This window comes from Eimeria necatrix, genomic scaffold (genome assembly GCF_000499385.1).
Source record: "Eimeria necatrix Houghton genomic scaffold, Enh_scaff133, whole genome shotgun sequence".
NCBI classification, from domain to species: Eukaryota; Apicomplexa; class Conoidasida; order Eucoccidiorida; family Eimeriidae; genus Eimeria; species Eimeria necatrix.
In genome coordinates this window covers 46315-63785 of record NW_013652080.1, presented here as the reverse complement: position 1 = coordinate 63785, position 17471 = coordinate 46315, and the positions used below count along the sequence as shown (strand labels likewise).

At 51.1% G+C, this 17471-nt stretch overlaps 3 protein-coding genes across 3 annotated transcripts; all 3 read left to right on the top strand.

Annotated features, from left to right (window-relative positions):
* Nucleotides 1-1705: 1705 nt before the first annotated feature.
* Nucleotides 1706-4602, top strand: ENH_00011130 (hypothetical protein, conserved; the record flags this gene model as incomplete). Its single annotated transcript, XM_013578852.1, has 5 exons — nucleotides 1706-2885; nucleotides 3099-3465; nucleotides 3787-3857; nucleotides 4147-4279; nucleotides 4458-4602. The coding sequence occupies 5 exons, from the start codon at nucleotides 1706-1708 to the stop codon at nucleotides 4600-4602; spliced, it is 1896 nt and encodes a 631-aa protein (XP_013434306.1).
* Nucleotides 4603-8581: 3979 nt separating this feature from the next.
* ENH_00011120 (zinc finger DHHC domain-containing protein, putative) lies at nucleotides 8582-10673 on the top strand (the record flags this gene model as incomplete). The annotated part of the gene is made up of 5 exons (XM_013578851.1): nucleotides 8582-9028; nucleotides 9419-9670; nucleotides 9881-10051; nucleotides 10303-10381; nucleotides 10603-10673. 5 exons carry the CDS (start codon nucleotides 8582-8584, stop codon nucleotides 10671-10673), a joined length of 1020 nt encoding a protein of 339 aa, XP_013434305.1.
* A 2038-nt stretch (nucleotides 10674-12711) lies between these two features.
* On the top strand, nucleotides 12712-16804 carry ENH_00011110 (CMGC kinase, MAPK family, MEK kinase-related (incomplete catalytic triad), putative; the record flags this gene model as incomplete). The annotated part of the gene is made up of 3 exons (XM_013578850.1): nucleotides 12712-13884; nucleotides 14119-14594; nucleotides 15007-16804. The coding sequence occupies 3 exons, from the start codon at nucleotides 12712-12714 to the stop codon at nucleotides 16802-16804; spliced, it is 3447 nt and encodes a 1148-aa protein (XP_013434304.1).
* Between the last annotated feature and the right edge of the window lie 667 nt (nucleotides 16805-17471).

Here is a 17471-nt window from a genome sequence, read left to right as displayed (position 1 = left end):
ACGTAAATCGGAGATGATGCTTCGGAATCAAAAAGAGAGTATTAGAGACTCTAAAGAAAGAAACGGGGCGAAGGCCTCCTCTGCCGTGCCTGCTGCCTCGCTTGGACTAGGTAGGAGCAGAGGCTCCACCCCACAGAGTGCGTTCCTGACGCTAAAAAGGAAACAGAGAGGAAGCCTTAGAAGCAAACAGAAAGAAGAAGAGCAGATTCTTAAAAGATGATTCAAGCAGATCCTTGAATGCATTCCAGGTGGGGCTGCATCAAGAGCAGGTGGCAGCAGATTGACGCCCTGCAGACAGTGGTGCCCGTACACTTCAGCACCGGGGCAAATCCCAGCAAACTTCGTTCATTTTAGTCTTTATAATTTGAATTATTAATTATGAGATTCACAAACGGAACTTTTTTCTCATTATTGACCAGTTCCAAGCGGCGATGTCGACCCGCGCATGCGCTTGTGTTCATCCCTTCCTGTGTGCCTCGCTCCTGTGCTCGTTAGCTTAACGCAGGGCCTGACTCAAATACTTCGTTGCTTAGGGCCATCATTAATTATTATCTTTTTGTATACACTTTTTTCTTGATTTGATAGGCGAGAATCGCTTCACGTACGGACGCATACATGCGCCACACAGCCCCAGGGCAGCGGCAGGTGTGCTGCCGACCGGCACGCGTAATTTAAAGCTTGCTCTTATCTTTGAAATGTAGTTTAACATCTTTCCTTCTTCTTGTAAGTGAGCTGCCTCAGTTTATTTTTCCACTTCACTGCACCACCGTCCCCGTGTTTCACGGGCTCTGGGTACCTCCCCTTGGTCTCCAGGCCGTGCCTGTTCGCCCTGACAGCCGCGATTCACTTCGCTTGCTTTCCGCCCCCTGCCTGCCGCCTGCATCTCCTTCAAATCTGTCTTGCGCTCACTACAGAGGTTCCAGATAGTAGTGCCTGGCTCGCCTGCCTTCCCGTAGAGGACCCGCACTGCGCCAGGAGACGGCCCGCTTCTTCCCCCGCCTTCGCTCTCCCAGCGAGCAGCAGCAAGGCAGTGCCAAGCAGCGCAGCTTCCCCACTTCTAGTGCCTGCTGCATCTGCCGGCCAGCCACTTCGACTGGCTTCGAGTTATCTTTGCTTCCCCGCGGCCGGGCAGCGCGCCGCAGACCCGCAGGGGCTTCACCCCGCCTGCAGTGAGTCTGCACACATACGCAGTGACGCGCTAGTTGCTGCTGCACAGCAGCGCAGCAGCGCAGCAGCGCAGCAGCACAGCAGCGCAGCACGGGAGGCCTTGGCCCCACTTCGCTGCTGGGCTCCGTAGTTGGCTCTTCTCCTGTGAAGCACGCACTGACTCTTGCCGCTTTGCCGGCCTCCTTCCTCTAATCTGCTGCCACTAAGAGGCACGCGCTGCAGCAAATAGCTCGCCGCCAAGCAGCAGCAGCGCGCAACTTGCGGCTGCAGCAGCCGCTGCTGCTGAACCCCCTGCGGCTCCTATGAGTGGCCTGGGTGCAGCTAATTGCCTTTTTTGCCGCGACTTCTTTGGCTTGCTGCAAGCAGAACATGTAGGTCGAGGTGGCGGGTCTATTCTCTCGACAGCAAACCGCGCAGCAGCCCGGGCTTCCCCCTCGCTGGCAGTCTGCTGCCAGCAACAGCAGCAGCAGCAGCAGCAGCAGCAGCTGCACGCGAGCTAGGAGCAGCAGCCGAAAGCCGTTTTCTTTCGCTCGCCTACATGAGGGGCCGGAAGAACCCCGGCGGCCAGAGGCCTCGCCAGGGCCCCCCCACCGGGGAAGATGCTGCTGCGTTTCCCGCTGCTGCTGCTGCTGCTGCTGCTGCTGCTGCTGACGACGACCAGCCCCTGGTGGTGCCGCAGCGGCAGCCCCGCTGGATCCGCTTCCTCGCGCGCCGCCTGCGGTGTATGTACATCAAAGAAGACAGGTGCGTGGTGGACTGGCGGCAGTCTGCGCAGGCCCAAGTCAGTGTTGCAGTTCCGCGGGCGAGCCGCCGCCACCGGCTGCGGCTCCGGCGGCGCAGGAGGCACCACCAAGAGCCCAGTTCTGCGCAGAACTTGAATAGTGGCGGCAAGCACTGGCAGGGCCACGGGGCGCTGGAGGAGGCGGGCGCTGGGGTGTACGTACACCCCGCGGAAGAGGTGCGGGCCACGGGCGAGGTCGAGGACAAAGCCGGCTCCGAAGACGCAGACAAACCCAGCCAGTACGCCAGCCCCACAGATGCATGCGCTTGCATGCAAATGCTCTGCCCCCAAGCGGTCCCCAGGCGGGGGCTGGAGGGGCTGGAGGCAGCAGAAGACGGGGCCAGGACGGCCACTCAGGAAGCAGCAACAGCCACAGCTTCACCCAACAGCGATCTCGCGGACTCTGCTGCTTGTGTGCTTCCTGCTGCTCCAGCAGCAGCAGCGGGGCCGAAGCCCTTCGGCGGAAGCCACTTGGAGGCGCAGGGCGAGGCCCCGTCCTCAGGATTTGCTGCAGCAGATGCGGCAGCTGCAGCCGCAGCTCCCTCGGTTTCCGCCTCTGCTGCAGCCTCTGCTGCTGCTTCGCCGTCGCTTTCTGCTGCTGCTTCCCTTCCAATCGGGCCTCAGGTGAGCATGTGGCCGCTGGTGTCGCTCGAGGAGATGGCGGCGGACGACATGAGCCGCCTTTTTGAGAAACTTGAGCAGCAGCGCATGCGCTTCAACAAACTTCAGCGACAAGCAGCAGCAGCAACAACAGACAGCAGCAGCAGCAGCACTTGGGACCGACGCCAGGAGGTGCAGTCGCTCTCTTCTGTCCTTATCAACGCCTCTGTGCGCTCCATGTTGGGTTCCGAGGGGCTTAACATGCCTTGTGTTCATTCCCACGACGGAATTCAAGTTTGGAAGGGAGAATCTGGGGTGGGAAACTTGGCGTGCAGAGGTGCGTGGACACTCTGGGCGCTGCTGTTGCTGCTGCTGCTGCTGCTGCATTCGGTGCCTTTGCTGTGGACTTAGCACGAGAATTTTGGCTTTGTGAACTGCCCAAAGCCGACTCAGCGCAGAGGCCTCAGGGGGGGAGAGGCAGCAGCTGCTGCAGGTTGTGCATCAGCTTCAGAATGCTGCTTCTCTGGCTTGCTTGTGTGTGTGCACTTAGCAACATTTCTCCTGCCCGTTTCACCTCGTTTGTACGCAAGTTTCGCGAGCAACTCCGATCTGCGGTCTCTGTGGGACAAAAACGTGACGGAGCAGCATGTGGTGGAGCAGCTGGACGCAGGCCATGACATATGTTATGTGGCCTTCCGGCGTGTCGCTACGGTGTACCCTCGCGACGTCTGTACACTTCGAGTCAAATGCAGATTCAGAACCAACCCGAAAGTAGCAGGATCAACAGAGGGGCTGCCAGAAGCTGACGGAGCTCTCAGCACCACCAGCAGCAACGGACAAGGAACAGAGGCAGAGGCAGAGGCAACAGCTTATGCGTCCATGAGCTGCTCTATAGACCATCCTGATGTGCCGGAGGCGTACGTCCCCACGCTTTTAAGCACCTTTGCTTGTCTCAGTATTGTTACCATGTTTCCATCCCATCGTTTCGTAATCCCACCATGTTTCCATCCCATCGTTTCGTAATCCCACTGAGTGGACTGCGTTTCTGTTGGTTTCACGATCAAAGTTATGCCAAGACTGATGAGCCACAGTCACTATGTGAGGTTTTCAAGGGCTCTCATATCTTTTCATCCCACACGGATGTGTACATGCATGCCTCTGACTGTAGGCTGGCCCTGTTGGATGCTGCCACATACCTTAAACTCCCAAATTTGCGGTATTTGTGCTTTTGTGGACAGGCCGGGTCGAGTGCGAATGGACATTCGCGTGAACGCATATCTCGCTAAGCCTGTCTGCACGCCCTTTGGCTGTAAGCCCCCTGTCCGACATGAGTCCTTGCTTCTGCTTGGCTTTATGTTTGCTGCTTGGAAAGTATATATTGACAAGTGTTTAATGCTGCGTTGTTAGTTGATTCCGTATTCGAGTTTCTGCTTGCGTTTCCTACATGTAAACAAATGAATTTTCTTTTGACTTACTAAGGAGTACAGCGACTACGAACAGCATTACCATTCTAAGCAGAGAAGTCGGAGACATTTTTTGTCTTCTCACTTAACCAAATAACGCTGAGCACTGCTATATTACTTGTTCTTTTGCCTCAGTGTGGAGTGAAGTCACCCTATTCAACGAATCAGACCCAGGCGGTTGGATACCGGCAGCCATCACGAGGACCATGTCGGCGAAGCTGCTGCCTTCTACTGTTGAGAAATTCTCCGCTCAGATTATGAAGCACTAGTAAGTGACGACAACTAGATAATTCGCAGGACAAATTAGTGCCTTATTCAGCAGGATGTAGAACGGCAAGTATAAGAACAGTATTTAGACTAGTCAAGCAAAGGCTTGCTGTGGCCAACATTCCGGTATGGTCAGCACACTTGACTGGCCAGGATTCCGTCTTTTTTGTTTCCGAGAGTAACTGTGCCTCAGCACTGGTAAATATTGTTCTAATTGCCGTTTCATTATTGCGACAAGTGATTCACTTCATGCGGCTGCTGCAGCAACATTGCTTGGACAGGATCTGCCACAGGCTTTGCGGCTCGGAAGCTGAAGATGAATAAACTGGTGTTGACATAGGTGTGTTTATTTCTCACGTATATTCAGATGCAGAGTAATAATCCGTGAACCTGTACGATCGGTATACTAAGAAATAATGGTATTTCACTAAAACGCTAAACCCTAATATATTCTTGTAACAGTGGCAGTGCAATTGTAGCCTGTGTCTGGTTAGTCATGGCAGCGCAACGGCGACACTGCGTGCATGCAGTCGTTTATTTTTTTTTGGGTGTTGCTTTGGGCTTGGGTGTACGGGTTTGGAGTGTAAGTGCATAGAGCAGAGATGGCCGCTGTGGGCACACATAAACTTGGGGGAATTCGCAGAACGTCAAGTACTTAATCACGATTAGTTTGAAGTGCAGCACGTACTGCGAACCTAGCTGTTGATGCATCTCTCGTATTGTTGTGCTTTTTTTCCAGGCAAGGGATGCGAAACATGTGCACTATAGGACAAATTAGTAGGGGTCATGGAACAAAAATAACCAGATAACAATGAATGAGGTCTAGTGTTACTGCTGTCACTTTTAGTCTGCGTGCGGCAAATGGAGGAATCGGAAACAAAGGCAGATATTAGTTATTTGCATCGGCGTACACAAAGGCATCGATGAAAAACGTACAGTCAAATTGTATGTGATAAAAAGAAGTATATTTGTTCCCTTTATTTGCATATGCACTTAGTCAGCTAGTCCATTCCTGCTACTTATCTCGCTTGCGCTCGTCTCAGGTAAAAGGCAAAACGGCCTGCCAGTGCAAGCTGAACACCCGTGGTTGTGTCAGTTCGATGTTTCCTCGACGGTGTTTGTAGGGTCTGGGGCTAAAACTTGCAGTTGATACCGATCCTGTACGACGTTTCAGCTGATTTTGAGGGCTCTTGGACATGCATCTCATGCACGTTTTGCACTTGTTGCTTTTTTCGTGTTTGCGGGGGTTTGAGATGTTTTTTTACTGTCGTTCTGGCGCTGACGGGTGGTGAATGGCTCATTTGTCCTTGTGTTTGCTCTTTTCATGTTTTGATACATATTTTCGTTTAGGGTTTGCTGATTCTTCGTTCTGCTTTTGTACATTTATTTCATTGCAAATGAAGTTAGGTAGAGGCTTGGCTGTCAGTAGCGTCTACGCCTTCAGATGTTTCTGTCCTGACTGCATTTGATGAAATGTATTTGTACTCGCGTCTCTTGAGCATACTTGAGCTCGTGCTGTTGCTGCGGCTGCGGCTTTTGGCATGTGCCTGGCCGCGCAGCTGCCAAGCGTTCTCGCCTTTATTTTGTTGAGGGCTGAGGCTTTTGCTTCAAGGGCTTGTTTCGCAGTGGCTAGCTTGGTTCTCGCTCTGGCAGCAACAAGAGAGTACTATTTATAAACATTTTAGGAACGCTAAAAACTGAAAGAACGGGGAAAAAGGCTTTGTTAATTCATTAGAAACATGCTTTCTTCTTTTCTTGAATTGTTAGCTAGCCTTCGGGCTTCATCTCACTCTCGCAATGTAGCTGTCCAGTAACTCATTCATTTGTTCAAATCGTTTGCTTTATTGGTAGTATTTGCGTGCTTCAGTATTCAGATCATTTGAGCTCTCTGTCCCACGCATACTCATGCTTCGGCTGCCTGGCTATTTTCGGTTTGCGCCAATAAGATAGCAAATAATTGGAAAAGATAGCAGTCGTTTTGAGGGCAGTTTGCTGTGGCTGCTCTCGTTATTATCAGCTACCATTCGCACCAATTGCTGTTACGATATTCATCATAGTAGTATCGATAAACGACAATTCCAGTGCACGGGATGCAGCTCTTGAGGAGGAGAAAACGCAGTTATCTCCTGAATCTGCAACTTCTTGCAACTTATCGGCTGCAAACCTGACACAATCAATCCAGAGGATAAGCAGGATGGCTGCAAATGATGATGGCGGTAACCTTCAATGAGATTGACTGCGATGCTGCCTAGTGCTTTAAGTATTGCCACCACTATAAGCTTCTCACTTCTGTAGCAGTTGGTGAGAGTTCGTTTTAAAAGGGGGACACGCAACTCATTTTTTGAAACGCAGACTGATCCACCGGATAAGCATTTCCTATCTTGGAATGTTAACAATACTGGCATTAGCGTGGAAAACCGAAGCAAATCAAGTTCAGAGTTACCTCAACCGTCATTATCAGCGCAGCCTTTAGTACTGTTGTTTTCAAGTGCCACCGAAACGTGTCCATCCCACAAGACCTCACTATGTCACTTCAGTTGAAATGACAGCTGTTTGCTTTTCGTGAGCTGTTTGATGTGAAACCCTCAACTAAATTGCAATTAAGACAACGTGGAATGAGAGACAGGCCCATTAGGCTTTCCCTCAGCCGTCCCTGTGGCCTTCACAGAGTAGCCACTTCTCGAGGCACCAGGGCGACACAGAGTTAGCCAGATAGCCAGCTGTTACTTGAAAGCTAGCCAAGTAGCTATCTGTGTGCGCGTGCTGTTGCCACATTCCCGTTGTTCAGCGCGGGCTCCTTATGCCCACAGGCCCAATATATTAAATTTTGTTAAACACGCGATTTTTTGTTCATTCTATGTGCGTTGAATTCGTCTTAACCTTTTTGATTAACTTTTCTCCTTTAGGCTCGCACCCACGGCTAAAATGCTGAGTGCTGAAATTGCGCCAAAGCAGGCTCTAATATACAGCCACAGATAAAGTTTATTGAATATTTGGGTATCTGGACTCTGGCTTGAATGCAAAAGCAAGTTTAAAGTAAAAACTCTTTCTAGCCCAGATATTCTATGTGTGCGTCCTCTGCGCATTTGTGTGCGGAGAACATTGCCCACGATGCATGCACATATGATGCATGCACCTAGCGCTTCAAAATGCAAAATTTAAGGCTTATGCACTTCAAAATATTCGACTACTAAGTGAAAAAGCGAACATGAACGGAACCAGCTGAGGGCCATTTGATGTCACACTTGATGTCTAGCATGTGTTGCGTGCCGTTCGAGTATGGATAGCCAACGGGGAGAAAGCAGGTTAGGTTAGCAGTAAACTTTACTCAACTGAAAATTTCATCATGAAACAAACAGCCTTACGTGAGCCACAGAGTATGTGGAGGAGCATTCCACGGTGCCGAGTTCTGCCAGCTCGCTTGACCACGGCGCACAAGCATCAGGGACTACACTGAAAGCTCAAGAACGCAAAAAGCTTTCTTCGGATGATTTATCAATGAATCTCGTACACAGCTTTATCCTCACTGTCCCGCCTGTACAGACACCCCACGTGCTGTGCCCGCCTGCAACGGCTAGCACCAACGGCGTGAAGCCTGAAGAGTTATTTGCGCGCTCCCCGACGGGCTTTTTGTAGGATCAGCAGGCATCCAGTAATTTAATTGGATTAAAAAGGATTATTTTTCAATATAATAGAGCTGCATGCATAGATCAGCTCCCCAGATGCATGCGCTGTGCTGCTTGGCTCGACACTGGGGGTGGCCGCCAATGTTTCATCACGGCAATTGTATGCCGGTATTCCCGTATTAAATAGAGTTCTAAATTAGGCACTCATAGCGGCAGGTTAGCCGCTTGAAGATACATCTGCTTTCCTCTCTCGTCCACTCGGCTCATCCCCCAGTTACAGCCTCCATGATTTCTGGTTATATATTTGTTTCAAGCTTTAAAATTTTCCTCCTGTTCTCAACAGCCTCAACCTTGCTAATAGGTCCTTTCCTTTTTCCTCTTTTTGTATCTCAAGCCTCCCTTTGGTGTCCAGTGCCCCTTGGCTGCAGCTGCTCCAGCAGCTCCCCATAGCCATCGCCTTTGGCGCGCAAGCGTATAGCGAAATGGCTTCATCTCGACTATTTTAAAAGGAGTGGACCCCCCTGCTTTTCTCGACCTCTCAGTCCCTTTCTGAGCGGGCCTGCAGCAGCTGCTTGCGTCTGCTGCTGCTGCTGCTGCTGCTGCTGTCCGCCGCGCCTCAAGGCAGCTAGGAGTTCCTTGAGCCCTCGCTGCTTTCCCCCCTAGAACTGCTGCCCACAATGGAGGGGGAGGGGGACCAGCAGCCGCTGTTGGCTGCTGGCGTCTCTGAAGCTGCGGGGACTTCAGGGGGGCCCCCAATGGAGCGGGGGGCCCCCCGAGTAGGTGGGGCGAAGAGGAAAGAAAATGAGGACTCTGAACAAGTGGCCCCCCTGCGCTACGCCGCTCCCCTGGGGGGCCCCAAGGGGGCCCTCCTTCGTTCTTTGCCGGTCCTTTTTGTTTTGTCTCTGGTGTTTGTTGTCGTTGGGGTGTACGTGGCTTACCACATAGCCCCGCTGCTGCAGCAGCACGGCGCAGACAGACAGGCCTTCGGCAGAGGCTTGTCCGAATTCATTGTGTTTCTTTTCCTCTTCGCCGTTTTCATCCTCTGCTTCGCTTTGAGCGTTTTCGTGCGCCCCGGAACTCCAAATGAAACAGATGAAGATGCCCTGGAGACCCACACTGCGGCGGTGAGCCCGCTGGCGGGGCTGCGGTGTATGTACACCTCAGTTTTATTCCAACTCCATTCGCAGCTGCTACCCCCAGTGAAAGCACGGCTGTAAATCTTGCTGTTTTGCGCACATCCTTTAACGCGTTTGTTTCCCTTTTATTTGTCTCTTAGTCTATGCGTTTGCTTCCGTTTGTCCTTTTGCTACTTCCTTCAATTTGTTCTGTTTGAATGTGCCTTTCTCTGTTTCTTTTTCTCTATATCCTGCTTCCATTCCAGTATGAGCCGTGGCGTTTGTGGGCTACCTATCAACGCCAGTTGTCTGCACTGGCGAGTGGCGTTAGCTATTTATTAGTTGAAATGTATTTTTGAATTTATTTCTTTTGCGGATTTATTTGCTGCAACAACTCAGGAGACGAAGAGCAGCGGCGGGCTGCGCGTGTGCAAGTGGTGCGGTGTATGCAAACCCGACCGGACTCACCACTGCCGCGTCTGCCGCTGCTGCATTTTGCGAATGGACCACCACTGCCCCTGGCTGGCCAATTGTGTTGGCTGGGGAAACCACAAGTACTTCATGTTGCTGCTGCTGTACGGAACTCTCACTTGTTTGTTTGTGGGTGGGACGATGATCGAGTCCCTCGTCAGAGTCGTCGGAGAACCCAAGGTGGATGTACACCCTAAATCAATTCCCCTATATCGCAAATGTTGAAGGAACCGCAGTTTTGGAATTGTTTTTATTTGTGGACTGCTGCTTCTGAGCAGAATGCGGTGCTGCTGCACTCACCCTCTTGCATGCGCACAAACAAGCAGGCAGGCTTTCACTTTCTCGTTTAATTTGTCAATGTGGTCTTCCCGGTTTGCGCTTCCTGTGCAGACGGACTTCGGGGAGCTGTTTGCCCTGCTGTTGGGCTCAATTCTGGACTTGTTTCTCTTTGCTGTTCTATTCCTGTTCGGCTTATTTCATCTTTACCTCTTAGCCAAGGGGATGACTACAATCGAGTTCTGCGAAAAGAGGCTTAGAAGGACCGATGCACAGCCTCCAGCTGTGCGTACACCACAGAATTGTCTCACATGCACAGACACATATAGTGTACATGCTTGCATATATTTTCCTCTCTAGTCAAGCAGGCATGTTTCTCTAGTCACTGCCTCGTTAAGAGGGAGAGAAAGCAGCTGTATGCATTTCCGCTGCATAATTTGATTTCGTACTGTTTTCATTTGCCACTGAAGCTTTATTCGGGTGTACATACATCTGGCTTTCATGCTTTACTGTTCTTGTTTCAATTTTTTGCGCAGGATATCTGGAACCTGGGATTCTGGCGAAATTTCAACGAGGTATTCGGGTACAACCCCCTCCTGTGGTTCCTCCCCATTGGTGAGATACAATTTTTCGCCATATTTTTATTTTTAGATATGAGCTGGCGACTGGGGAACAGGGGCATCGGTGTGTGGAGAGGGCTGGTTCATGATTTTCAACAGAGACGTTTGGGGCTTACATTTTAAAGACTTTATTTTAAAGAGAATTTAGATTTGTGTGGATAAGCTTCTAGGATTTAGGGCTAAGGGTTTGGGTCAAGGTTTTGCGCTTGTTTTCAGACAATCGTCGCGGCGACGGGAAACACTTCCTCATTTCGCGATCTGCTTCAAATGCGGCAGCTCGCCAATGAGATGTTATCGATGTTTCCTATTGCCTTTATGTTTATATTGTTTGTTGTTGCTTGTCTTATTTCTGCCTCTCTTTGCTGCTTTATTCTAGCCGTGAGAAATTGCACAAGCAGCAGAAACGCCACAGGAGGCTTTCAGCCTCTGCCGCTGCTGCAGCTGCTGTCACGAAAATGCAGCGCAAAATGGAGAGCTTTTCGCGCCAACAAATAAACTTGTCTTCAAAAAATAGGAGAGTGCTCACGAGGTGGAAGTGTAAACTACTAAAATGTAGCTTTACTTGTGCGCATAGAACAAGTGGCGGTAAGCGCTGGAGATAACGGATATAGCCTTCAACAGGCAAACAAATAATCTTCAGTTGATGCAGTGGCAACATGAGCAGTTGTAAGATGAACAAGAAGCCCGGTGAAACCAGGACAGGGACGGAGACAGAAAAATAAGTAACAAGCTGTTCCTTTCCCCTTCTCACGCGTCGTTTACGTTCACCTTTCTTTCCTCTCCGTGTACCATTTACGTGATAGGAAACATGGAGGCAAGATACTTTTGCAGAGTGACACGAAGTTACGCGGACATGGTAGTGTGTACGCTACTTTTTGTCGCTTTCTTTCCGTGCTGGAGAGAACACCAGAGCTTTGCTGTTGAGGAGACGAAGTCAAGGGTACCTTTATTGTAACAAACTGCATACAACGTAAATACAGTTATGTTGGAAGTTTACAGACAAAGTTGCCAATATGCAAAAGCTATGCAGGTTGGCCCACTAGAACCTGCCCCACGTTCTGTTGAACTCTGGAACCCTGTAGCTGCATCCCTTTAAGTTGTCCTGAACAGTTCACCGCGTGTGCGAGCTTATTATAAGCAGTGAAGTATGGTGAATTTCCATCGGCTTTTGAATTGCCCATCCCGGGCCATTCGGCAAACGAAGCAATCTCCTTTGGTTCGGCGTCTAGAGGAGGAATTCACAGAAGCGCTCAACAGAACAAATGGGGCACTAAAGACAACAGTTTCGTAGATCTAAAACCTAAATTTTGAAACTGTAATCGTGGACTCCTCCTAGATCATGTACGAAGATCATGAGGATGTGTTACATATACGCGTAACTCGCACCAGTCCATTGGCCTATTCAGTGAAGCAATGGAAAAAACACACTTGACGCGTTTTGGTATAGTACAATCTAAGCATTGAATCAATTTTTACTGAAGAGCTAAGGTTCTTTATTGTTCATGTCAACTGCGTTCACGGGGAGCTCACTTCGTCTGTTCATGGCTCAGTCGCAGCCCTCACTGCCGACGGCGGCGTCAAAACGCCTAAGGTAGTACAACGCATCTACCCTTTTATATTGCCTCTGACACTGCAGCTCGTTTAAACGAGGCTTATAAACTTATTTTTCATCTTCACTTTTATGTCTGCGAAGTTCAGTTAAACATATTTCACAGCCCTGGCACTGTCTGAATGGCGTAACCGGTCGGTCAGTGGCCGGTGGTGCTGCGCCCTCGTGGCTCACATTCACTTTTCTTCGTCCTGAACCTCTTGTCAAATTATTACCATTTATTGTTTTTGTTTATTTTTAAACGTAGGAGGTCATTGAAGCCCAATTTGTACGGCACGGGCTTCGGGTGCGCGTTGACCACTCGAATTTCGACCGCCTCGGCGAGCGGCTGCAATTTGTCATTTGATCATTAAACATTTCTTCTTCACTCCTAAAAGGAACTCCTTTGTCTTCAAATCCGTGGACTACTTGATATTAGCCCATTCCCCCACAACTTCGCGAGCTGCTCCTCGCACTTCGTGTGCTCCTTCCCCCCATTGCTTGCTGGCTGGTGGCAGTTTGTAGTCTTTTTCGTAAACCAGATATAGCGTGCTGGTTGTGGAGTTTGATTTGAATCTGTCTCTGCTTCTGTTCTTCGCTACCCCTTCCTCCCCTCCCGTGGCGTCTACTGTTTGTCACGACACGAACAAATCGAGAAAAAGGAAGGCAAACGGTACCTGGTATAGATCTTGGCTCCCGATGGTTGGTCTGTCTTCCACGGCACTCACTTCAAGATAATGGGCCTAGCAGAATCTGTCTTAGTGGGTATTGAACCCGGGGAGCAGCCGCAGCAGCGGCCTCGTGAGGTCACCTGCATAGCCGAGGCAACAGCAACACAGCAGCGGCTGCTGCACATACCCTTATTATGTGGGGCCTGGACGTACGTAGATTTCAGCACACTGTTAGGTGAAGGGAGCTACGGCGCGGTCTATGCTGGCTCGGTAGACAGAAGCACCTGCCGGTACTCCCCGGGAGGGGCCCTCGGGGGACCCTGCTTCACCAGAGTCCCTGGGGCCCCAAGGCCCCACCGCCACCTTGAAATCCCCAGGGGCTCTGTAAGGGGCACAGACTTGTTGGAAGGGGAGAGCCGGCAGAGCAGCAGGTGCAGCAGCAGCAGCAGGGGCAGCTGCAGCAGCAGCTGCAGCAGCAGCAGTAGCGTTTCTTCTCGGATGGGTTGTCAGTACTGCTTCTTTGATAGGACTCGACAGGTGGCGGTTAAGGCACTGAGGCATTCATCAGAAAGGCAGCAGCAGTTTTTCATCAATCGATTCAAATTCTTGCAGCTGATTAGGCTGCAGCAGCTGCTGAGCAGCAGCAGCGGCCACGATACAGACACAGATACTGAAACGTGCACCGAAGCAGAACTAGACAGAGAGATAAAGCCAGAAACCAAAGGAGATGCTAAGGACGGAGCAGCAACGAAATTTAAAGCCGAAAAGGAGACAGGGGAACGGCAGGATGAAGTACCCGATACGACAGCGAGTAGCAAAGAAGCTACGGAGCTTGCTGCCGATTCGAGTCAACACACAGCTCATCCGCCGAAACAAATACAAAATGACGCATTCGCAATGCTGTTGGCAACCATACACGAGCGTTGCCACCCCCCATCAGGAGCAGCAGCACCCCCACCTCCAGCTGCCGCCGCAGCAGCAGTAGCAGGGGGTTCCAGCTGCAGCTGTTGCCGCTTTCTACAGTTCCCCAGTTTCGACTCCTTACACCTGCTGCAGGTATTTGGGGTGTATGCATGCAGTCGGGTGTCTCGCGAGTTTTTGGTTATGGAAAAACTGGCGGGCCCCACACTCTTCGAGTATTTGTGTCGGAAGTACAGCCAAGTGCTGCCCACAGAGTGGGAGGCCTCCCAGATCATTGTGCCTATTCTGAAGGGACTAAGGTGTATTCACCAAGAGGGGGTAAGCTGCTGCCTTTGCTGCTGTAACTGCTGCTGCTGTGGCAGCGGCAAAAAATATCAAACAAAAAGTGCAGAGACACGCCCTTGCTGCCGCTGTTCGTGCACTTACAGCAGCAGCAGGTGCAGCTGGCGCTGCAGCTACTGTCTGTGTTTCTGCCTCCGCTGCCCTATGTGCCACTGCTGCTGCTTCAACCACTTTACAGCGTTGCGCGAATTGCCTGTGTCTCTTTTACAGTTTATTCACGGAGACATAAAGCTTGAAAATATCATGTTTAGGTCTGCTGCACCCCATCCGGCAACTCTGACTTTAGTGGATTTGGATGGGCTGACGCCACTACCATGTGCAGCAGCACGAGCAGCACAGGCTTACTCTATTGCTACTGCTGCTGCACAGCAGCAGCAGCAAGGTGGATCTGGAACTGGAGGGAAAAGGAACCTTTTGCTGCCCACTGCGAGGGCAAAGGATCCAGCTTCAGCAGCAAACGCAGCAGCCGCAGCCGCCGCAGCAGCAGCCTGCACCAGCTCTCTTGCTTCTCTACTAAGCGGGGAAGGGGGTGCTCTCGAGGGTCTCTGCTGCACCCCTCAGTACCTGCCGGCTGAAGTTGTGAAGGAGAGAAAACTATCGACGTTCGCTGACCTGCATGCAGTGGGGTGTATATGCTACTTGCTAATGGAGGGTTGCTTCCCGCATGAAAGAGTCAACCTTAAAAGGTAAGAATAAGTAGAGTGGATACTTGCTCACTGCTTTATATTTCACTCGTCTGCTTATTTAGTCATTTTACACCAAACGTCGCACCAGAAATTAGATAGTAAGCAGCGAACGGTCTGGTTGCCTCTAGTTTGTTCACTAAGGATTAGTAATACGAATCCCAGTTTTTGTGAAATGGGAATGCGTGGAGAGGCTGCTCATTCATTGTGCATTAAACCATCTACTTTTTTCATAGACCACTAAACACGGAGAAACGTGTGCCCAAGTGCTTGCATCATTTTAGAGAATAGATAGTCAATAAACCACTCAAATGCGTATCGTAGCGAATGCACAAACACTACCTCACCCAAACGACTACGCAGCGAAATGTAGATGCAGAGAAATAAGTCTTTCTGTTTAATTTTCTCTATGCAGCCAAGGGATAATGAGCAGCGGCCGTCTGTGTCAGCAGCTATCCCAAGATGTCCGCTATCCCCGCCTAAAGCAGCAGTACTCTCTTCTGTGCGAAAACTTTATGCGTAAGCTCCTCAGCAGCAGCAGCAGACACAGGTTTCAGACGGCAGCAGAGGCCTTGGCTCACCCCTGGATAGCGTACGCCCGCAGCCTGAGAACCCCTCAGCAGCAGCAACAGGAAAAGCTGCTGCTGCGGTCAGTGCTCGATGCTGCAGAGGCTGCAGCTGCTGCTGCAGCGGAAGCAGCAGAAAAGGTGGCAAGGGCGGCAAAGGAACAGAAACAGGCAGAGGCTGCGGCAACTGCTGCTGCTGCTGCAGCAGCGCAGGCTGCTGAAGCGGAAGCTGCAGCACTGCAGAGAGCGGCCCAGCAAGCGGCAGCAGCAGCAGCAGCAGCAGCACGGAAAGCAAAAGCAGAGGAGAAGGCACAGCAGGCGGCAGCCGCAGCAACTGCAGCAAAAGCAGAGAAAACCAGGGCAGACCAAGCAGCTGAGCAGGCAGCAGCAGCTGTCGTTGCCCTGGCAGAGTGTCGTGCTGGAGCAGATGAAGAGCCGCTGCTACTGAGCCCTCGCACTGCAGCAGCTTCTGTAGCCTGCGGCAAGGAAACTTACAATCAAGGGACCTTTCACAATGTGCAAAAGGAACTGCTGCAGCGATTTGTCACGCCTCCCTCTGCTGCTATTGCTGCTACTGCTGACTCACAACGGCATCAAGGTGTTTACGACGGGGTTGCTGTGCCCCGACTCCCAATTCCTGCTCTTCACGTGTCTCAAGTAGAAAGAGAAGATTCATTTTTCAAAGGTGCAGCAAGGTTTGTTGCTGCTGCTCGTACACCCAGAACACCTAGGCGACACCGCAGGTCTGGGGAAGCAGCAGCGGCGCAACAGCAGCAAGAGCCGCACGAACAGCGTAAGGAGGGGAAAAACGTGAAGGAGACGAAACACAATATTTCTGAAGCTTCAGCAGAAGCAGATGCTGCAGCAACAGCATCAGCAAATATAGCCGCAGATTCCAACGGGTCCACTGCTGACTCTTCAGCCTTTGTGCTGTTGAACGAACAGCATAGAGCATTCGCTAAGGCAGGGGCTGTTGCTGCAGCAGCGAAGCCCTCAGTGACTGCTGCTTCCAAGAGTTTGTATGTACAGCAGCAGCAGAAGCAGCAGACTGGGCGTACGCCAGTTTCTGGAGCTGCTGTCCTTCGGGGTTCTGCTGCAGCGGCGCATAGCAGCAGCAGGGGCCCCTCTCCGCCAGCAACAGCACCTGCTGCTGGAAGAGCTGAGCCTGTTAGCCTGTGTACAACCAGGCTACAAACGATACAGCAGCAGCAGCAGCACCACAGCAACAGCAACAGCAGCAACAACGGCCCTGTTGAACAACAAGGACATCCGCCACAACAACGGGTCTCAATTGCAGAGCCTGGAGGGTCTAATGAGTCAGCTGTGGAGAACACTCGGCTGCAACAACAGAAAACAAGTAGCAATCCAGGTGTAGCGGACAAGAAGCTGACGCAGCAGCAGCAGCAACACCATAATCAGCACCATCACCACCAGCAGCACCGTCATCACCACCACCACCACCAGCAGCTTCAGGAGCAGCACCGCCCTCAGCGCCAACAGGACAAGCACAACTCACAGAATCCGCAGCAACAGCAGGAACAACAAAATGCTTCTGTCGAGAGCATGCCAAATTGGTACGAGGGTTTGGTGGGCCTCTTGGGCGTAGTGGCGCTACAAACACCGCGAGACAACCGGCGCTTTGACTGAACTCGTAGAAGCACCAACTACTGCGTGTACGTGTATATACGAGGCGCTCAACTGCCAAAAGTAGAAATACTCGTAGCAGCAGCTGCAGCAGCTGCAGGAGCAGCTGTTGCTGCTTCTGCGGCTCTGAGGCTTTGCGATCACAGAGCTTGCTTTTGCAGCGCTCACGATTCTGGGCTTGCTGCTTTTACTTGTGCTGCTCTTAACAGCCGAGCACTGGATGATGTGTACAGACAGTTCGCGGGTCTCCCTTAAAAGGAGGCTTGCTGGTTTCCTGGCTTGTTTACCGCTATTTTATCTTCTCGGTGTCCTTCCGTCCTGTCCTTTTGTTTTAAACTTTTTCATTTTTTATCCCTTTATCCCATATCTGTTTTGCTTCCACGCATTGCCGCCGCATCGAACATCCTTGCAGCGCTTCTCTGTACGCAACGAAATAACGGACGGAACTAGAGAGGAGCGGCCCGTTCTGCTGTTCGCTCATGTCCTTGGGTTTGGTTTAGTTCTCTGCCTGCCTCTTGCCGTCTTTTTGTCTCTTTTTCTGGCTCTCTTTTTGTCTGTCCATTTTCCTTCTATCTGCCTTCGTTTTAATGCATATCTGTGTCTCCTTGCCAGCGTTTGACAGCAGAACAGCAAGTAAAAGGTCAAACGAAAAAGAATGCAAGGTATCGCA